General features: G+C 40.8%; 1 protein-coding gene and 1 long non-coding RNA gene across 4 annotated transcripts in view; one reads left to right on the forward strand and one right to left on the reverse strand.

The window, feature by feature from the left end:
* Nucleotides 1–24,380, reverse strand: part of KPNA1 (karyopherin subunit alpha 1) — a 78,060-nt gene that overhangs the window by 29,365 nt on the left and 24,315 nt on the right. For both annotated transcript variants that reach the window (XM_075854710.1, XM_075854709.1), the window contains exon 2: nt 2,018–2,147. In XM_075854710.1, the coding sequence (XP_075710825.1) occupies nt 2,018–2,146 (129 nt within the window). In that variant the 5' untranslated portion in view covers nt 2,147. The remainder of the gene's footprint in view (nt 1–2,017; nt 2,148–24,380) is intronic.
* Nucleotides 2,545–11,335, forward strand: LOC142741676 (uncharacterized). 2 transcript variants are annotated; one of them, XR_012881238.1, is made up of 3 exons: nt 2,545–2,669; nt 10,979–11,141; nt 11,242–11,335. It is a non-coding gene; the product is annotated as an uncharacterized LOC142741676 (long non-coding RNA). The 2 variants fall into 2 exon arrangements; XR_012881239.1 differs by lacking the exon at nt 2,545–2,669 and adding an exon at nt 2,832–2,957.

Raw genomic sequence — 24,380 nt, forward strand, 5'->3', positions numbered from 1 at the left:
GAGACGTCCGGTCCCTTCCCCCGACCTCTACCGGTCAGTGACTGACAGCAGCAGCCGGACCCTGTACACACTGATACCTGAGGCTCAGCAGCACCGGCTCCCCGCACAGTCTCCCCACACCGGCTCCCCGCGCCGGCCCCCCAGAACCGGCTGCCTGCACCAGCCCCCCAGAACCGATCATGTGGATCATAAATCCAGCGGAAGTGTCCACGTGTGATGAGGAGACGCAGCAATGACAGATGTAGCAGAGGCGACACTCATACACAGCAGAGTACACCGCAGCATCTCACTGCTATCTCGGGGCAACTTTTGTTTTCTTCCCTAATTTTTTGTCATTTCAAACCAACAAAAATCTCCTCTGGTTGTAAAACTTATGGAATTAGCAAATATGGTGCAAATATAACAGGGCATTCAGAGGCTGAAAACACGCCGGACCAAGTCCCGCTCACGCAGCGTGAGGGTTTGTATCAATGTAGGCAATCCTCTATGAAGTGACACTAATGTCTCCGCTGTCCTGAAGCCTGGGTGATACATCTTACCTGCACTGATACATTGTAACGCAAAAAAAAAAAATCCCAAAAAAAATTCACTGCAATATTTATTGGTGATTATTGATTTTTTAACAATTTTCTATTACTTACAATCATTTCTTTATATTGTATCACGTGTTTTTCACACTATGAATATTTGCTTATATAAATATACTCGGTAACCTGTAATATAGTTATTATTTAACATTTCCTATGTTTTTATTGGTGTATTTAGACTATCGTTATTATCTATCTTTGTACATGTGTGGAGGACGATGGATTTTGAAGCGTCTCCATAAAACAGCTTATAAATTACTCCAAAAGTCCCATGGCATCCGAACTTTTTTCGAAACATTTATGATCTCTATTGGATTTCCCATATTCTTTATCTTACCTGTGTGTCCGGCGTGTCGGACGCGTTATCCTTGTCTCTCGCTCGGGCTGCTGATTGAACCCTTCTGCGCGTGCGCGGTTTCCGGAGCCGCGCATGCGTGGTCGGGTCTCAGCGGTCCGGCGCGTGACTCTCGCGATGTCTCGATCTGACACGCACGGCTGTATGGACTCAGGCTCCTATTGGCCTCTAAATCAGCTGATCAAATCATCATCTCATAACTAACAGATGTCAGAACACCCCTTCAAAAAGCTATCCACGCGAAACGCGTCTTGGGGTCTCTCCGTGCCTGGGCGTTACTGGATCATAGGAGCCACATGGGTTAGTTACCTTACCTTTTTCTCTGGAAACCAACTGTCTTCACACTTATACCCTGGGAATCTCTGTCCTCTCTCTGAGGCTCTGACAGGCTGAGTCTAATGACTGGCGCTTTTCTATACATCAGACTGTTGGCATTCATTATCCACCTCGTCCTTTACTACAATCATTATGAGATTTACTGCAATTGTGTTACGATTCACCATATGATGATAACTTGTTCACACTTTGAGTTGCGTCTTACACTATCATCTGACTGCTGCCTTACAGCGGGCTACACAGCCTCTTTAGAGTTTCCCCCTGTTCTTTGTGTTCCTGGACTAGTCGTCCGATTTGTAGTCTATTTTAAATTAAATGTACTTTGTATTGTTTAATCAAATATTGTTCTATGCCTTTGGGCAACCATATCTAAATAGTACATGACTCCTTGTTCTCTGTGTTTTTCTCAAATGTAAGGTGGAGTTTCTATTTTGACATTGGGGAGGTTTAAATCCGCACTTGCTGGTGACTTAGCCCTAGTATTGATTATCCCTGTGAGGCATATGTTTATACTATTGTAACAAACCCTCTGCTGTGAGAAGTATTAGGTCTATACCAATTTTTTTTATTTTTAGCTTCTGGAAGCAAATAAGTATGTTTCCATTCACTGACAGCAAGCGGAGATCTTGAAAATGATGAGAATGTGAACCGCAAAGCATCCTTATACAGAGATGAAGATTAGTTTCTGGAGAAGCCCTTTAAGTTTGACGCTTCCCCACATGACCGTCCCGTCACCCACCTGTTCTTCTCTTTTCTGTTTGCGCAGCTGCAGCCCCTCCTCCTCTCGCCTTCGCCGCATCTCATCCGGGTTCAGAGACTTGTTCTTGTAGCTCTTGAGCCGAGAGTTTTCCTTTCCTGAGCTCGTCATCCTGAAACCGAGAAGAAAAACAAAGGTTCTTATCCTCAGCGCGGTCCTGGAGTCCTGCGCTACACATATCATATACCCGTATAATCACTGGGGACTACACCTCCAGCAGTGTGATGACCTGTCAGCTCCCGCCCTGGAGGATCCGTCAGTGACATTAGATCACCCAGGATTATGTAGATCTGCTGTAGTCACCCGGCTCAGGCCTGGACTGTTGCTAGGCAACGACTCCTGCAAATTCCACCAGATATCAGAAGAAACAGCAGCATCAGAGGTCTGGATCACAGGCGGAGCGGGCATGGCATCGGAGGGCCCCCGGACACAGGCATCGGAGGGCCCCCGGACACAGGCATCGGAGGGCCCCCGGACACAGGCATCGGAGGGCCCCCGGACACAGGCATCGGAGGGCCCCCGGACACAGGCATCGGAGGGCCCCCGGACACAGGCATCGGAGGGCCCCCGGACACAGGCATCGGAGGGCCCCCGGACACAGACATCGGAGGGCCCCCTGCAAGAACAGTGGACGGTAGGGCCGGGCAATTAATCGAAAAAAAAACCCAAACCAAAATTCAGTGCAATTAATCGACGTCATCTTATGAATTTCGCTTTTGCTAATTATTTTTCCCCGGTTACTGTATCTGCATCTTCAGGACGCAGATACAGTTGAATATAATGGTAGAGCCGGGGCCGCAAGGTCTCTGCTCTACCGATCACTATGTATCGCTGGACGGGAGAAAGTGACATCATCTGCACCGATCCGAACAGACCGGAGGAGCAAAGGGATCTCTACCACTCCTCAATGGAGCGGGGTTAGGTGAGTATATATGTTATTATTATCAGGCACTATTGGGGCAGCAGTGAGGGCATTATACTGTGTGGAGGCAGTTATGGGGGCATTATACTGTGTGGAGGGCAGTTATGGGGGCATTATACTGTGTGGAGGCAGTTATGGGGACATTATACTGTGTGGAGGCAGTTATGGGGGCATTATACTGTGTGGAGGGCAGTTATGGGGGCATTATACTGTGTGGAGGCAGTTATGGGGGCATTATACTGTGTGGAGGGCAGTTATGGGGACATTATACTGTGTGGAGGGCAGTTATGGGGGCATTATACTGTGTGGAGGGCAGTTATGGGGGCTTTATACTGTGTGGAGGCAGTTATGGGGGCATTATACTGTGTGGAGGCAGTTATGGGGGCATTATACTGTGTGGAGGGCAGTTATGGGGGCATTATACTGTGTGGAGGGCAGTTATGGGGGCATTATACTGTGTGGAGGGCAGTTATGGGGGCATTATACTGTGTGGAGGGCAGTTATGGGGGCTTTATACTGTGTGGAGGCAGTTATGGGGGCATTATACTGTGTGGAGGCAGTTATGGGGGCATTATACTGTGTGGAGGCAGTTATGGGGGCATTATACTGTGTGGAGGCAGTTATGGGGGCATTATACTGTGTGGAGGCAGTTATGGGGGCATTATACTGTGTGGAGGGCAGTTATGGGGCATTATACTGTGTGGAGGCAGTTATGGGGGCATTATACTGTGTGGAAGCAGTTATGGGGGCATTATACTGTGTGGAGGGCAGTTATGGGGACATTATACTGTGTGGAGGCAGTTATGGGGGCATTATACTGTGTGGAAGCAGTTATGGGGGCATTATACTGTGTGGAGGCAGTTATGGGGGCATTATACTGTGTGGAAGCAGTTATGGGGGCATTATACTGTGTGGAGGGCAGTTATGGGGGGCATTATACTGTGTGGAGGCAGTTATGGGGGCATTATACTGTGTGGAGGCAGTTATGGGGGCATTATACTGTGTGGAGGCAGTTATGGGGGCATTATACTGTGTGGAGGCAGTTATGGGGGCATTATACTGTGTGGAGGGCAGTTATGGGGCATTATACTGTGTGGAGGCAGTTATGGAGGCATTATACTGTGTGGAGGCAGTTATGGGGGCATTATACTGTGTGGAGGCAGTTATGGGGGCATTATACTGTGTGGAGGGCAGTTATGGGGGCATTATACTGTGTGGAGGCAGTTATGGGGGCTTTATACTGTGTGGAGGCAGTTATGGGGGCATTATACTGTGTGGAGGCAGTTATGGGGGCATTATACTGTGTGGAGGCAGTTATGGGGGCATTATACTGTGTGGAGGCAGTTATGGGGGCATTATACTGTGTGGAGGCAGTTATGGGGGCATTATACTGTGTGGAGGGCAGTTATGGGGCATTATACTGTGTGGAGGCAGTTATGGGGGCATTATACTGTGTGGAAGCAGTTATGGGGGCATTATACTGTGTGGAGGCAGTTATGGGGGCATTATACTGTGTGGAAGCAGTTATGGGGGCATTATACTGTGTGGAGGGCAGTTATGGGGGGCATTATACTGTGTGGAGGCAGTTATGGGGGCATTATACTGTGTGGAGGCAGTTATGGGGGCATTATACTGTGTGGAGGCAGTTATGGGGGCATTATACTGTGTGGAGGCAGTTATGGGGGCATTATACTGTGTGGAGGGCAGTTATGGGGCATTATACTGTGTGGAGGCAGTTATGGAGGCATTATACTGTGTGGAGGCAGTTATGGGGGCATTATACTGTGTGGAGGGCAGTTATGGGGTCATTATACTGTGTGGAGGCAGTTATGGGGGCATTATACTGTGTGGAGGGCAGTTATGGGGTATTATACTGTGTGGAGGGCAGTTATGGGGTATTATACTGTGTGGAGGGCAGTTATGGGGCATTATACTGTGTGGAGGCAGTTATGGAGGCATTATACTGTGTGGAGGCAGTTATGGAGGCATTATACTGTGTGGAGGCAGTTATGGGGCATTATACTGTGTGGAGGCAGTTATGGGGGCATTATACTGTGTGGAGGGCAGTTATGGGGTCATTATACTGTGTGGAGGCAGTTATGGGGGCATTATACTGTGTGGAGGGCAGTTATGGGGTCATTATACTGTGTGGAGGCAGTTATGGGGCATTATACTGTGTGGAGGGCAGTTATGGGGGCATTACACTGTGTGTAGGGCAGTTATGGGGGCATTATACTGTGTGGAGGCATTATGGGGGCATTATACTGTGTGGAGGGCAGTTATGGGGGCATTATACTGTGTGGAGGCAGTTATGGGGTCATTATACTGTGTGGAGGGCAGTTATGGGGGCATTATACTGTGTGGAGGGCAGTTATGGGGGCATTATACTGTGTGGAGGGCAGTTATGGGGGCATTATACTGTGTGGAGGGCAGTTATGGGGGCATTAAACTGTGTGGAGGGCAGTTATGGGGCATTATACTGTGTGGAGGCAGTTATGGGGCATTATACTGTGTGGAGGCAGTTATGGGGTCATTATACTGTGAGGAGGCAGTTATGGGGTCATTATACTGTGTGGAGGCAGTTATGGGGCATTATACTGTGTGGAGGGCAGTTATGGGGGCATTATACTGTGTGGAGGGCAGTTATGGGGGCATTAAACTGTGTGGAGGGCAGTTATGGGGCATTATACTGTGTGGAGGCAGTTATGGGGCATTATACTGTGTGGAGGCAGTTATGGGGGCATTATACTGTGTGGAGGGCAGTTATGGGGGCATTATACTGTGTGGAGGGCAGTTATGGGGGCATTATACTGTGTGGAGGCAGTTATGGGGGCATTATACTGTGTGGAGGGCAGTTATGGGGGCATTATACGGTGTGGAGGGCAGTTATGGGGTCATTATACGGTGTGGAGGGCAGTTATGGGGGCATTATACTGTGTGGAGGGCAGTTATGGGGGTATTATACTGTGTGGAGGGCAGTTATGGGGGTATTATACTGTGTGGAGGCAGTTATGGGGGCATTATACGGTGTGGAGGGCAGTTATGGGGTCATTATACGGTGTGGAGGGCAGTTATGGGGGCATTATACTGTGTGGAGGCAGTTATGGGGGCATTATACTGTGTGGAGGGCAGTTATGGGGGCATTACACTGTGTGGAGGGCAGTTATGGGGGCATTATACTGTGTGGAGGGCAGTTATGGGGGCATTACACTGTGTGGAGGGAAGTTATGGGGGCATTATACTGTGTGGAGGCAGTTATGGGGGCATTATACTGTGTGGAGGCAGTTATGGGGGCATTATACTGTGTGGAGGCAGTTATGGAGGCATTATACTGTGTGGAGGGCAGTTATGGGGGCATTATACTGTGTGGAGAGCAGTTATGGGGGCATTATACTGTGTGGAGAGCAGTTATGGGGGCATTATACTGTGTGGAGGGCAGTTATGGGGGCATTATACTGTGTGGAGGGCAGTTATGGGGGCATTATACTGTGTGGAGAGCAGTTATGGGGGCATTATACTGTGTGGAGGCAGTTATGGGGGCATTATACTGTGTGGAGGGCAGTTATGGGGGCATTATACTGTGTGGAGGGCAGTTATGGGGGCATTATACTGTGTGGAGAGCAGTTATGGGGACATTATACTGTGTGGAGGGCAGTTATGGGGGCATTATACTGTGTGGAGGCAGTTATGGGGGCATTATACTGTGTGGAGGCAGCTATGGGGCATTATACTGTGTGGAGAGCAGTTATGGGGGCATTATACTGTGTGGAGGGCAGTTATGGGGGCATTATACTGTGTGGAGAGCAGTTATGGGGGCATTATACTGTGTGGAGGGCAGTTATGTGGCATTATACTGTGTGGAGGGCAGTTATGGGGGCATTATACTGTGTGGAGGGCAGTTATGGGGGCATTATACTGTGTGGAGGGCAGTTATGGGGGCATTATACTGTGTGGAGGGCAGTTATGGGGGCATTATACGGTGTGGAGGGCAGTTATGGGGGCATTATACTGTGTGGAGGCAGTTATGGAGGCATTATACTGTGTGGAGGGCAGTTATGGGGGCATTATACTGTGTGGAGGGCAGTTATGGGGGCATTATACTGTGTGGAGGCAGTTATGGAGGCATTATACTGTGTGGAGGGCAGTTATGGGGGCATTATACTGTGTGGAGGCAGTTATGGAGGCATTATACTGTGTGGAGTGCAGTTATAGGGGCATTATACTGTGTGGAAGGCAGTTATGGGGGCATTATACTGTATGGGGTCAGCTATTTGGTATTATACGGTGTAGGGGCAGCTATTTGGTATTATACGGTGTGGGGGCAGTTATGGGGGCATTATACTGTGTGGAGGCAGTTATGGGGGCATTATACTGTGTGGAGGCAGTTATGGGGGCATTATACTGTGTGGAGGGCAGTTATGGGGGCATTATACTGTGTGGAGGGCAGTTATGGGGGCATTATACTGTGTGGAGGCAGTTATGGAGGCATTATACTGTGTGGAGGGCAGTTATGGGGGCATTATACTGTGTGGAGGGCAGTTATGGGGGCATTATACTGTGTGGAGGGCAGTTATGGGGGCATTATACGGTGTGGAGGGCAGTTATGGGGGCATTATACTGTGTGGAGGCAGTTATGGAGGCATTATACTGTGTGGAGGGCAGTTATGGGGGCATTATACTGTGTGGAGGCAGTTATGGAGGCATTATACTGTGTGGAGGGCAGTTATGGGGGCATTATACTGTGTGGAGGCAGTTATGGAGGCATTATACTGTGTGGAGGGCAGTTATGGGGGCATTATACTGTGTGGAGGGCAGTTATGGGGGCATTATACTGTGTGGAGGCAGTTATGGGGGCATTATACTGTGTGGAGGCAGTTATGGGGGCATTATACTGTGTGGAGGCAGTTATGGGGGCATTATACTGTGTGGAGGGCAGCTATGGGGGGCATTATACTGTGTGGAGGCAGTTATGGGGGCATTATACTGTGTGGAGGGCAGTTATGGGGGCATTATACTGTGTGGAGGGCAGTTATGGGGGCATTATACTGTGTGGAGGGCAGTTATGGGGACATTATACTGTGTGGAGGCAGTTATGGGGGCATTATACTGTGGGGAGGGCAGTTATGGGGGCATTATACTGTGTGGAGGGCAGTTATGGGGGCATTATACTGTGTGGAGGCAGTTATGGGGTCATTATACTGTGTGGAGGGCAGTTATGGGGGCATTATACTGTGTGGAGGGCAGTTATGGGGCATTATACTGTGTGGAGGCAGTTATGGGGTCATTATACTGTGTGGAGGGCAGTTATGGGGGCATTATACTGTGTGGAGGGCAGTTATGGGGGCATTATACTGTGGGGAGGGCAGTTATGGGGGCATTATACTGTGTGGAGGGCAGTTATGGGGGCATTATACTGTGTGGAGGCAGTTATGGGGTCATTATACTGTGTGGAGGGCAGTTATGGGGGCATTATACTGTGTGGAGGGCAGTTATGGGGCATTATACTGTGTGGAGGCAGTTATGGGGTCATTATACTGTGTGGAGGGCAGTTATGGGGGCATTATACTGTGTGGAGGCAGCTATGGGGGGCATTATACTGTGTGGAGGCAGTTATGGGGGCATTATACTGTGTGGAGGGCAGTTATGGGGGCATTATACTGTGTGGAGGGCAGTTATGGGGGCATTATACTGTGTGGAGGGCAGTTATGGGGGCATTATACTGTGTGGAGGGCAGTTATGGGGGCATTATACTGTGGGGAGGGCAGTTATGGGGGCATTATACTGTGTGGAGGGCAGTTATGGGGGCATTACACTGTGTGGAGGGCAGTTATGGGGGCATTATACTGTGTGGAGGCAGTTATGGGGTCATTATACTGTGTGGAGGGCAGTTATGGGGGCATTATACTGTGTGGAGGGCAGTTATGGGGCATTATACTGTGTGGAGGCAGTTATGGGGGCATTATACTGTGTGGAGGGCAGTTATGGGGGCATTATACTGTGTGGAGGGCAGTTATGGGGCATTATACTGTGTGGAGGGCAGTTATGGGGGCATTATACTGTGTGGAGGGCAGTTATGGGGTCATTATACTGTGTGGAGGGCAGTTATGGGGGCATTATACTGTGTGGAGGGCAGTTATGGGGGCATTATACTGTGTGGAGGGCAGTTATGGGGGCATTATACTGTGTGGAGGGCAGTTATGGGGCATTATACGGTGTGGAGGGCAGTTATGGGGTCATTATACTGTGTGGAGGGCAAGTTATGGGGGCATTATACTGTGTGGAGGGCAGTTATGGGGGCATTATACTGTGTGGAGGGCAGTTATGGGGGCATTATACTGTGTGGAGGGCAGTTATGGGGCATTATACGGTGTGGAGGGCAGTTATGGGTCATTATACTGTGTGGAGGGCAGTTATGGGGGCATTATACTGTGTGGAGGGCAGTTATGGGGGCATTATACGGTGTGGAGGGCAGTTATGGGGCATTATACTGTGTGGAGGGCAGCTATGGAGGCATTATACTGTGTGGAGGGCAGTTATGGGGTCATTATACTGTGTGGAGGCAGTTATGGGGGCATTATACTGTGTGGAGGGCAGTTATGGGGGCATTATACTGTGTGGAGGCAGTTATGGGGGCATTATACTGTGTGGAGGGCAGTTATGGGGTCATTATACTGTGTGGAGGGCAGTTATGGGGGCATTATACTGTGTGGAGGGCAGTTATGGGGGCATTATACGGTGTGGAGGGCAGTTATGGGGCATTATACTGTGTGGAGGGCAGCTATGGAGGCATTATACTGTGTGGAGGGCAGTTATGGGGTCATTATACTGTGTGGAGGGCAGTTATGGGGGCATTATACTGTGTGGAGGGCAGTTATAGGGGCATTATACTGTGTGGAGGGCAGTTATAGGGGCATTATACTGTGTGGAGGGCAGTTATGGGGGCATTATACTGTGTGGAGGGCAGTTATGGGGGCATTATACTGTGTGGAGGCCGTTATAGGGGGCATTATACTGTGTGGAGGGCAGTTATGGGGACATTATACTGTGTGGAGGGCAGTTATGGGGGCATTATACTGTGTAGAGGGCAGTTATAGGGGCATTATACTGTGGGGAGGGCAGTTATGTGGCATTATACTGTGTGGAGGGCAGTTATGGGGGCATTATACTGTGTGGAGGCAGTTATAGGGGCATTATACTGTGTGGAGGCAGTTATGGGGGCATTATACTGTGTGGAGGGCAGTTATGGGGGCATTATACTGTGTGGAGGGCAGTTATGGGGACATTATACTGTGTGGAGGGCAGTTATGGGGGCATTATACTGTGTGGAGGCAGTTATGGGGGCATTATACTGTGTGGAGGGCAGTTATGGGGGCATTATACTGTGTGGGGGCAGTTATGGGGCATTATACTGTGTGGAGGGCAGTTATAGGGGCATTATACTGTGTGGAGGGCAGTTATAGGGGCATTATACTGTGTGGAGGGCAGTTATGTGGCATTATACTGTGTGGAGGGCAGTTATGGGGGCATTATACTGTGTGGAGGCAGTTATGGGGCATTACACTGTGTGGGGGCAGTTATGGGGCAATACACAGTGTGGATGCAGTGTCAGGGGGTATATTATATACTAGTAGTATACAGCAGGCACAGGGAATAAATATTAATTAAATGACGTGTCATGTGAATATGGGGTGTGTCATGTGAATATGGGGTGTGGCATGTGAATATGGGGTGTGTCATGTGAATATGGGGTGTGTCATGTGAATATGGGGTGTGTCATGTGAATATGGGGTGTGTCATGTGAATAGGGGGCGTGTTATTAATAATCGGTCATTAATTGTAATCGAGGTTACACGTTCAATTCATCTTGATTTAGGTCATAATCACCCACCTCCAGTACACGGCCCCCAAAATGACTCAGAATAGAACAATTCCTTTAACCCCTTCCTGCCGCAGCCATTTATTTATTTTTTCATTTTTGAGCCATAACTTTTTTATTTTCCGCTATCATTGGTGGCATCTAGGGCTACATACAACGTATCCCACACCCAGCATCATCAGGGCGTGCTTGAAGCCAGTGGAGGTGACCGCACAGGTGTCAACTTCTTCATAGATCAGCGAAACAAACGAGGCACGGAAAAAGATCAAACAAATGGCGCTGGAATCAGGGGGAAGGCAGCAACCCAGGTATGGCGGCAAATCCACTTTTTTGGAAACATGACTATAATGTGACTGCAGGTCCTCAGCTTATCTGCAGATTCTTTCTCTTCCTTTTGCTCATCCACAGAATTCACACCACAAAACTGCTCAGCGCAACTGGATTTTCAAAAATTATAAAAAAAAAAAAGGTCACGTATTATCAAAATATGAGAGATTTAAATCGGTGTTTTTTTTTTTTGTCATCAACCAAATAAAAAAAAAAATCTGCACATATTGCAGTCCTCATACTGACCACTAGAGCAGACAATAGTCGGACATTTCCTATTTGATACAGCTTGTCAGCTTTGCTGTATAGACTGGGACAGAATGGGGGCAGAGTTAATGACAGATTTATTGTATTACTGGAGAACTAGATAAGACCGCCTAGTAGTAGCACTATACGAACATATAACGCTGTATGGTCCTCGGGGGGGGGGGGGGGGGGGCTGTACTCCATCACTTCCTGGAGACTGTAAAAATGTATGACATATCTCTGTCAATTAACTTCTATTCACTGTATATACATTAAATTGAATAAAACTGGAAATAACGGAAAAAGAGATAAGGACCTGGGTATTCTGGTAACAAATAAGCTAAGCAGCAGCACTCAATGTCAGGCAGCAGCTGCAAAAGCAAATAGGATTTTAGGGTGTATAAAAAAAGAGATGAAAAAGTGTGATTCAGATGTAATATCGCCCCCTCTATAATGTAATATCACCTCCTCTATAATGTAATATCTCCTCCTCTATAATGTAATATCACCTCCTCTATAATGTAATATCACCTCCTCTATAATGTAATATCACCTCCTCTATAATGTAATATCACCTCCTCTATAATGTAATATCACCTCCTCTATAATGTAATATCACCTCCTCTATAATGTAATATCCCCTCCTCTATAATGTAATATCCCCCCCTCTATAATGTAATATCACCTCCTCTATAATGTAACATCACCTCCTCTATAATGTAATATCACCTCCTCTATAATGTAATATCACCTCCTCTATAATGTAATATCACCTCCCTCTATAATGTAATATCACCTCCTCTATAATGTAACATCACCTCCTCTATAATGTAATATCACCTCCTCTATAATGTAATATCACCTCCTCTATAATGTAACATCACCTCCTCTATAATGTAACATCACCCCCTCTATAATGTAACATCACCTCCTCTATAATGTAATATCACCCCCTCTATAATGTAATATCACCTCCTCTATAATGTAATATCACCCCCTCTATAATGTAATATCACCTCCTCTATAATGTAATATCACCTCCTCTATAATGTAATATCACCTCCTCTATAATGTAATATCACCCCCTCTATAATGTAATATCACCTCCTCTATAATGTAATATCACCCCCTCTATAATGTAATATCACCTCCTCTATAATGTAATATCACCCCCTCTATAATGTAATATCACCTCCTCTATAATGTAATATCACCCCCTCTATAATGTAATATCACCTCCTCTATAATGTAATATCACCCCCTCTATAATGTAATATCTCCTCCTCTATAATGTAATATCACCCCCTCTATAATGTAATATCACCTCCTCTATAATGTAATATCACCCCCTCTATAATGTAATATCACCTCCTCTATAATGTAATATCACCCTCTCTATAATGTAATATCACCTCCTCTATAATGTAATATCACCCCCTCTATAATGTAATATCACCTCCTCTATAATGTAATATCACCTCCTCTATAATGTAATATCACCTCCTCTATAATGTAATATCACCTCCTCTATAATGTAATATCCCCTCCTCTATAATGTAATATCACCTCCTCTATAATGTAATATCACCTCCTCTATAATGTAATATCACCCCCTCTATAATGTAATATCACCTCCTCTATAATGTAATATCACCTCCTCTATAATGTAATATCACCTCCTCTATAATGTAATATCACCCCCTCTATAATGTAATATCACCTCCTCTATAATGTAATATCACCCCCTCTATAATGTAATATCACCTCCTCTATAATGTAATATCACCCGCTCTATAATGTAATATCTCCCCCTCTATAATGTAATATCACCTCCTCTATAATGTAATATCGCCTCCTCTATAATGTAATATCACCTCCTCTATAATGTAATATCACCTCCTCTATAATGTAATATCACCCCCTCTATAATGTAATATCACCTCCTCTATAATGTAATATCACCCCCTCCATAATGTAATATCACCTCCTCTATAATGTAATATCCCCTCCTCTATAATGTAATATCCCCTCCTCTATAATGTAATATCACCTCCTCTATAATGTAATATCACCCCCTCTATAATGTAATATCACCTCCTCTATAATGTAATATCACCCCCTCTATAATGTAATATCACCTCCTCTATAATGTAATATCACCCCCTCTATAATGTAATATCACCTCCTCTATAATGTAATATCCCCTCCTCTATAATGTAACATCACCTCCTCTATAATGTAATATCACCTCCTCTATAATGTAACATCACCTCCTCTATAATGTAATATATCCCCCTCTATAATGTAATATCACCTCCTCTATAATGTAATATCCCCTCCTCTATAATGTAATATCACCTCCTCCTCTATAATGTAATATCACCCCCACTATAATGTAATATCACCCCCTCTATAATGTAATATCACCTCCTCTATAATGTAATATCACCTCCTCTATAATGTAATATCACCCCTCTATAATGTAATATCGCCTCCTCTATAATGTAATATCACCCCCTCTATAATGTAATATCACCTCCTCTATAATGTAACATCACCTCCTCTATAATGTAATATCACCTCCTCTATAATGTAATATCACCTCCTCTATAATGTAATATCACCTCCTCTATAATGTAATATCACCTCCTCTATAATGTAATATCACCTCCTCTATAATGTAATATCACCTCCTCTATAATGTAATATCACCTCCTCTATAATGTAATATCACCTCCTCTATAATGTAATATCACCTCCTCTATAATGTAATATCACCTCCTCTATAATGTAATATCACCTCCTCTATAATGTAATATCACCTCCTCTATAATGTAACATCACCCCCTCTATAATGTAATATCACCTCCTCTATAATGTAATATCACCTCCTCTATAATGTAATATCACCTCCTCTATAATGTAATATCACCTCCTCTATAATGTAATATCACCTCCTCTATAATGTAATATCACCTCCTCTATAATGTAATATCACCTCCTCTATAATGTAATATCACCTCCTCTATAATGTAATATCACCCCCTCTATAATGTAATATCACCCCCTCTATAATGTAATATCACCTCCTCTATAATGTAATATCGCCCCCTCTATAATGTAATATCGCCCCCTCTATAATGTAATATCACCTCCTCTATAATGTAATATCACCTCCTCTATAATGTAATATCGCCTCCTCTATAATGTAATATCGCCTCCTCTATAATGTAATATCACCTCCTCTATAATGTAATATCACCTCCTCTATAATGTAATATCACCTCCTCTATAATGTAATATCACCTCCTCTATAATGTAATATCACCCCCTCTATAATGTAATATCACCTCCTCTATAATGTAATATCACCCCCTCTATAATGTAATATCACCCCCTCTATAATGTAATATCACCCCCTCTATAATGTAATATCACCCCCTCTATAATGTAATATCACCCCCTCTATAATGTAATATCACCCCCTCTATAATGTAATATCACCCCCTCTATAATGTAATATCACCCCCTCTATAATGTAATATCGCCCCCTCTATAATGTAATATCGCCTCCTCTATAATGTAATATCACCTCCTCTATAATGTAATATCACCTCCTCTATAATGTAATATCACCTCCTCTATAATGTAATATCACCTCCTCTATAATGTAATATCACCTCCTCTATAATGTAATATCACCTCCTCTATAATGTAATATCACCTCCTCTATAATGTAATATCACCTCCTCTATAATGTAATATCACCTCCTCTATAATGTAATATCACCTCCTCTATAATGTAATATCACCTCCTCTATAATGTAATATCACCTCCTCTATAATGTAATATCGCCCCCTCTATAATGTAATATCACCTCCTCTATAATGTAATATCACCTCCTCTATAATGTAATATCACCTCCTCTATAATGTAATATCGCCTCCTCTATAATGTAATATCACCTCCTCTATAATGTAATATCACCTCCTCTATAATGTAATATCACCTCCTCTATAATGTAATATCACCTCCTCTATAATGTAATATATCACCCCCTCTATAATGTAATATCACCTCCTCTATAATGTAATATCACCTCCTCTATAATATCACCTCCTCTATAATGTAATATCACCTCCTCTATAATGTAATATCACCTCCTCTATAATGTAATATCACCTCCTCTATAATGTAATATCACCCCCTCTATAATGTAATATCACCTCCTCTATAATGTAATATCACCTCCTCTATAATGTAATATCACCCCCTCTATAATGTAATATCACCCCCTCTATAATGTAATATCACCTCCTCTATAATGTAATATCACCTCCTCTATAATGTAATATCACCTCTATAATGTAATATCACCTCCTCTATAATGTAATATCACCTCCTCTATAATGTAATATCACCTCCTCTATAATGTAATATCACCTCCTCTATAATGTAATATCGCCTCCTCTATAATGTAATATCACCCCCTCTATAATGTAATATCACCTCCTGTATAATGTAATATCACCTCTATAATGTAATATCACCTCCTCTATAATGTAATATCACCTCCTCTATAATGTAATATCACCTCCTCTATAATGTAATATCACCTCTATAATGTAATATCACCTCCTCTATAATGTAATATCACCTCCTCTATAATGTAATATCACCTCCTCTATAATGTAATATCACCTCTATAATGTAATATCACCTCCTCTATAATGTAATATCACCTCCTCTATAATGTAATATCACCTCCTCTATAATGTAATATCACCTCTATAATGTAATATCACCTCCTCTATAATGTAATATCACCTCCTCTATAATGTAATATCACCTCCTCTATAATGTAATATCACCTCTATAATGTAATATCACCTCCTCTATAATGTAATATCACCTCCTCTATAATGTAATATCACCTCCTCTATAATGTAATATCACCTCCTCTATAATGTAACATCACCTCCTCTATAATGTAACATCACCTCCTCTATAATGTAATATCACCTCTATAATGTAATATCACCTCCTCTATAATGTAATATCACCTCCTCTATAATGTAATATCACCTCCTCTATAATGTAATATCACCTCTATAATGTAATATCACCTCCTCTATAATGTAATATCACCTCCTCTATAATGTAATATCACCTCCTCTATAATGTAATATCACCTCCTCTATAATGTAACATCACCTCCTCTATAATGTAATATCCTCTCCTCTATAATGTAATATCACCCCCTCTATAATGTAATATCACCTCCTCTATAATGTAATATCACCTCCTCTATAATGTAATATCACCTCCTCTATAATGTAATATCACCTCCTCTATAATGTAATATCATCTCCTCTATAATGTAACATCACCCCCTCTATAATGTAACATCACCTCCTCTATAATGTAACATCACCTCCTCTATAATGTAATATCACCCCCTCTATAATGTAACATCACCTCCTCTATAATGTAATATCACCTCCTCTATAATGTAATATCACCCCCTCTATAATGTAATATCACCTCCTCTATAATGTAATATCCCCTCCTCTATAATGTAATATCACCTCCTCTATAATGTAATATCACCCCCTCTATAATGTAATATCACCTCCTCTATAATGTAATATCACCCCCTCTATAATGTAATATCACCTCCTCTATAATGTAATATCACCCCCTCTATAATGTAATATCACCTCCTCTATAATGTAATATCACCCCCTCTATAATGTAATATCCCCTCCTCTATAATGTAATATCACCTCCTCTATAATGTAACATCACCTCCTCTATAATGTAATATCACCTCCTCTATAATGTAATATCACCTCCTCTATAATGTAATATCACCTCCTCTATAATGTAATATCACCTCCTCTATAATGTAATATCACCTCCTCTATAATGTAATATCACCTCCTCTATAATGTAATATCCCCTCCTCTATAATGTAATATCACCTCCTCTATAATGTAATATCACCTCCTCTATAATGTAATATCACCTCCTCTATAATGTAATATCACCTCCTCTATAATGTAATATCACCTCCTCTATAATGTAATATCACCTCCTCTATAATGTAATATCACCTCCTCTATAATGTAATATCACCTCCTCTATAATGTAATATCACCTCCTCTATAATGTAATATCACCTCCTCTATAATGTAATATCACCTCCTCTATAATGTAATATCACCTCCTCTATAATGTAATATCACCTCCTCTATAATGTAATATCACCTCCTCTATAATGTAATATCACCTCCTCTATAATGTAATATCGCCCCCTCTATAATGTAATATCACCTCCTCTATAATGTAATATCACCTCCTCTATAATGTAATATCGCCTCCTCTATAATGTAATATCGCCTCCTCTATAATGTAATATCACCCCCTCTATAATGTAATATCACCTCCTCTATAATGTAATATCACCTCCTCTATAATGTAATATCGCCTCCTCTATAATGTAATATCACCTCCTCTATAATGTAATATCACCTCCTCTATAATGTAATATCGCCCCCTCTATAATGTAATATCACCTCCTCTATAATGTAATATCGCCTCCTCTATAATGTAATATCGCCTCCTCTATAATGTAATATCGCCTCCTCTATAATGTAATATCACCCCCTCTATAATGTAATATCACCTCCTCTATAATGTAATATCACCTCCTCTATAATGTAATATCGCCTCCTCTATAATGTAATATCACCTCCTCTATAATGTAATATCACCTCCTCTATAATGTAATATCACCTCCTCTATAATGTAATATATCACCCCCTCTATAATGTAATATCACCTCCTCTATAATGTAATATATCACCCCCTCTATAATGTAATATCACCTCCTCTATAATATCACCTCCTCTATAATGTAATATCGCCTCCTCTATAATGTAATATCACCTCCTCTATAATGTAATATCACCTCCTCTATAATGTAATATCACCTCCTCTATAATATCACCCCCTCTATAATGTAATATCACCTCCTCTATAATGTAATATCACCTCCTCTATAATGTAATATCACCCCCTCTATAATATCACCCCCTCTATAATGTAATATCACCTCCTCTATAATGTAATATCACCTCCTCTATAATGTAATATCACCTCCTCTATAATGTAATATCACCTCCTCTATAATGTAATATCACCCCCTCTATAATGTAATATCACCTCCTCTATAATGTAATATCACCTCCTCTATAATGTAATATCACCTCCTCTATAATGTAATATCACCTCCTCTATAATGTAATATCACCCCCTCTATAATGTAATATCACCCCCTCTATAATGTAATATCACCCCCTCTATAATGTAATATCACCCCCTCTATAATGTAATATCACCTCCTCTATAATGTAATATCGCCCCCTCTATAATGTAATATCACCTCCTCTATAATGTAATATCACCTCCTCTATAATGTAATATCGCCTCCTCTATAATGTAATATCGCCTCCTCTATAATGTAATATCACCCCCTCTATAATGTAATATCACCTCCTCTATAATGTAATATCACCTCCTCTATAATGTAATATCGCCTCCTCTATAATGTAATATCACCTCCTCTATAATGTAATATCACCTCCTCTATAATGTAATATCACCTCCTCTATAATGTAATATATCACCCCCTCTATAATGTAATATCACCTCCTCTATAATGTAATATCACCTCCTCTATAATATCACCTCCTCTATAATGTAATATCGCCTCCTCTATAATGTAATATCACCTCCTCTATAATGTAATATCACCTCCTCTATAATGTAATATCACCTCCTCTATAATATCACCCCCTCTATAATGTAATATCACCTCCTCTATAATGTAATATCACCTCCTCTATAATGTAATATCACCCCCTCTATAATATCACCCCCTCTATAATGTAATATCACCTCCTCTATAATGTAATATCACCTCCTCTATAATGTAATATCACCTCCTCTATAATGTAATATCACCTCCTCTATAATGTAATATCACCTCCTCTATAATGTAATATCACCTCCTCTATAATGTAATATCACCTCCTCTATAATGTAATATCTCCTCCTCTATAATGTAATATCACCTCCTCTATAATGTAATATCACCTCCTCTATAATGTAATATCACCTCCTCTATAATGTAATATCACCCCCTCTATAATGTAATATCACCTCCTCTATAATGTAATATCACCTCCTCTATAATGTAATATCGCCTCCTCTATAATGTAATATCACCTCCTCTATAATGTAATATCACCCCCTCTATAATGTAATATCACCCCCTCTATAATGTAATATCACCCCCTCTATAATGTAATATCACCCCCTCTATAATGTAATATCACCCCCTCTATAATGTAATATCGCCCCCTCTATAATGTAATATCGCCTCCTCTATAATGTAACATCGCCTCCTCTATAATGTAATATCGCCTCCTCTATAATGTAATATCACCCTCTATAATGTAATATCACCTCCTCTATAATGTAATATCACCTCCTCTATAATGTAATATCACCCCCTCTATAATGTAATATCACCTCCTCTATAATGTAATATCATCTCCTCTATAATGTAATATCACCTCCTCTATAATGTAATATCACCTCCTCTATAATGTAATATCACCTCCTCTATAATGTAATATCACCTCCTCTATAATGTAATATCACCTCCTCTATAATGTAATATCACCTCCTCTATAATGTAATATCACCTCCTCTATAATGTAATATCACCTCCTCTATAATGTAATATCACCCCCTCTATAATGTAATATCACCTCCTCTATAATGTAACATCACCTCCTCTATAATGTAATATCCCCTCCTCTATAATGTAATATCACCTCCTCTATAATGTAATATCCCCTCCTCTATAATGTAATATCACCTCCTCTATAATGTAATATCACCCCCTCTATAATGTAATATCTCCTCCTCTATAATGTAATATCACCTCCTCTATAATGTAATATCACCTCCTCTATAATGTAATATCACCCTCTATAATGTAATATCACCTCCTCTATAATGTAATATCACCCCCTCTATAATGTAATATCACCTCCTCCTCTATAATGTAATATCACCTCCTCTATAATGTAATATCACCTCCTCTATAATGTAATATCACCTCCTCTATAATGTAATATCCCCTCCTCTATAATGTAATATCACCTCCTCTATAATGTAATATCCCCTCCTCTATAATGTAATATCACCCCCTCTATAATGTAATATCGCCTCCTCTATAATGTAATATCACCCCCTCTATAATGTAATATCACCTCCTCTATAATGTAATATCGCCCCTCTATAATGTAATATCACCCCCTCTATAATGTAATATCACCTCCTCTATAATGTAATATCACCCCCTCTATAATGTAATATCGCCTCCTCTATAATGTAATATCACCTCCTCTATAATGTAATATCACCTCCTCTATAATGTAATGTAATGTCACCTCCTCTATAATGTAACATCACCTCCTCTATAATGTAATATCCCCTCCTCTATAATGTAATATCACCTCCTCTATAATGTAATATCACCCCCTCTATAATGTAATATCACCTCCTCTATAATGTAACATCACCTCCTCTATAATGTAATATCCCCTCCTCTATAATGTAATATCACCTCCTCTATAATGTAATATCTCCCCCTCTATAATGTAATATCACCTCCTCTATAATGTAATATCATCTCCTCTATAATGTAATATCACCCCCTCTATAATGTAATATCACCCCCTCTATAATGTAATATCTCCCCCTCTATAATGTAATATCACCTCCTCTATAATGTAATATCACCTCCTCTATAATGTAATATCACCTCCTCTATAATGTAACATCACCTCCTCTATAATATCACCTCTTCTATAATGTAATATCACCCCCTCTATAATGTAATATCACCCCCTCTATAATGTAATATCACCTCCTCTATAATGTAATGTCACCTCCTCTATAATGTAATATCACCCCCTCTATAATGTAATATCACCTCCTCTATAATGTAATATCACCTCCTCTATAATGTAATATCACCCCCTCTATAATGTAATATCACCCCTCTATAATGTAATATCACCCCCTCTATAATGTAATATCACCTCCTCTATAATGTAATATCACCCCCTCTATAATGTAATATCACCCCTCTATAATGTAATATCACCCCCTCTATAATGTAATATCACCTCCTCTATAATGTAATATCACCTCCTCTATAATGTAATATCACCTCCTCTATAATGTAATATCACCTCCTCTATAATGTAATATCACCTCCTCTATAATGTAATGTCACCTCCTCTATAATGTAATGTCACCTCCTCTATAATGTAATATCACCTCCTCTATAATGTAATATCTCCTCCTCTATAATGTAATATCACCTCCTCTATAATGTAATATCACCCGCTCTATAATGTAATATCTCCCCCTCTATAATGTAATATCACCTCCTCTATAATGTAATATCACCTCCTCTATAATGCAATATCACCTCCTCTATAATGTAATATCACCTCCTCTATAATGTAATATCACCCCCTCTATAATGTAATATCACCCCCTCTATAATGTAATATCACCCCCTCTATAATGTAATATCACCTCCTCTATAATGTAATATCACCTCTATAATGTAATATCACCTCCTCTATAATGTAATATCACCTCTATAATGTAATATCACCTCCTCTATAATGTAATATCACCCCCTCTATAATGTAATATCACCTCCTCTATAATGTAATATCACCTCTATAATGTAATATCACCTCCTCTATAATGTAATATCACCTCCTCTATAATGTAATATCACCTCCTCTATAATGTAATATCTCCCCATCTATAATGTAATATCACCCCCTCTATAATGTAATATCACCTCCTCTATAATGTAATATCACCTCTATAATGTAATATCACCTCCTCTATAATGTAATATCACCTCTATAATGTAATATCGCCTCCTCTATAATGTAATATCGCCTCCTCTATAATGTAATATCGCCTCCTCTATAATGTAATATCACCTCCTCTATAATGTAATATCACCTCCTCTATAATGTAATATCACCTCCTCTATAATGTAATATCACCCCCTCTATAATGTAATATCACCTCCTCTATAATGTAATATCACCTCTATAATGTAATATCACCTCCTCTATAATGTAATATCACCCCTCTATAATGTAATATCACCTCCTCTATAATGTAATATCACCTCCTCTATAATGTAATATCACCCCCTCTATAATGTAATATCGCCTCCTCTATAATGTAATATCACCTCCTCTATAATGTAATATCGCCTCCTCTATAATGTAATATCGCCTCCTCTATAATGTAATATCACCCCCTCTATAATGTAATATCACCTCCTCTATAATGTAATATCACCTCTATAATGTAATATCACCTCCTGTATAATGTAATATCACCTCCTCTATAATGTAATATCACCTCCTCTATAATGTAATATCTCCTCCTCTATAATGTAATATCACCTCCTCTATAATGTAATATCACCTCCTCTATAATGTAATATCACCTCCTCTATAATGTAATATCACCTCCTCTATAATGTAATATCACCTCCTCTATAATGTAATATCACCCCCTCTATAATGTAATATCACCCCCTCTATAATGTAATATCACCTCCTCTATAATGTAATATCACCCCCTCTATAATGTAATATCACCTCCTCTATAATGTAATATCACCTCCTCTATAATGTAATATCACCCCCTCTATAATGTAATATCACCTCCTCTATAATGTAATATCACCTCCTCTATAATGTAATATCACCTCCTCTATAATGTAATATCACCCCCTCTATAATGTAATATCACCTCCTCTATAATGTAATATCACCTCCTCTATAATGTAACATCACCTCCTCTATAATGTAATATCACCCCCTCTATAATGTAATATCACCCCCTCTATAATGTAATATCACCTCCTCTATAATGTAATATCACCTCCTCTATAATGTAATATCACCTCCTCTATAATGTAATATCACCTCCTCTATAATGTAATATCACCTCCTCTATAATGTAACATCACCTCCTCTATAATGTAATATCACCCCCTCTATAATGTAATATCACCCCCTCTATAATGTAATATCACCTCCTCTATAATGTAATATCACCTCCTCTATAATGTAATATCACCTCCTCTATAATGTAATATCACCTCCTCTATAATGTAATATCACCTCCTCTATAATGTAATATCACCTCCTCTATAATGTAATATCACCTCCTCTATAATGTAATATCACCTCCTCTATAATGTAATATCACCTCCTCTATAATGTAATATCACCTCCTCTATAATGTAATATCGCCTCCTCTATAATGTAATATCGCCTCCTCTATAATGTAATATCACCTCCTCTATAATGTAATATCACCTCCTCTATAATGTAATATCGCCTCCTCTATAATGTAATATCGCCTCCTCTATAATGTAATATCGCCTCCTCTATAATGTAATATCACCCCCTCTATAATGTAATATCACCTCCTCTATAATGTAATATCACCTCCTCTATAATGTAATATCACCTCCTCTATAATGTAATATCACCTCCTCTATAATGTAATATCACCCCCTCTATAATGTAATATCACCTCCTCTATAATGTAATATCACCTCCTCTATAATGTAATATCACCTCCTCTATAATGTAATATCACCTCCTCTATAATGTAATATCACCTCCTCTATAGTGTAATATCACCTCCTCTATAGTGTAATATCACCTCCTCTATAGTGTAATATCACCTCCTCTATAATGTAATATTACCTCCTCTATAATGTAATATCACCTCCTCTATAATGTAATATCACCTCCTCTATAATGTAATATCA

Source organism: Rhinoderma darwinii, chromosome 2, assembly GCF_050947455.1.
Source record: "Rhinoderma darwinii isolate aRhiDar2 chromosome 2, aRhiDar2.hap1, whole genome shotgun sequence".
Taxonomy (NCBI): domain Eukaryota; kingdom Metazoa; phylum Chordata; class Amphibia; order Anura; family Rhinodermatidae; genus Rhinoderma; species Rhinoderma darwinii.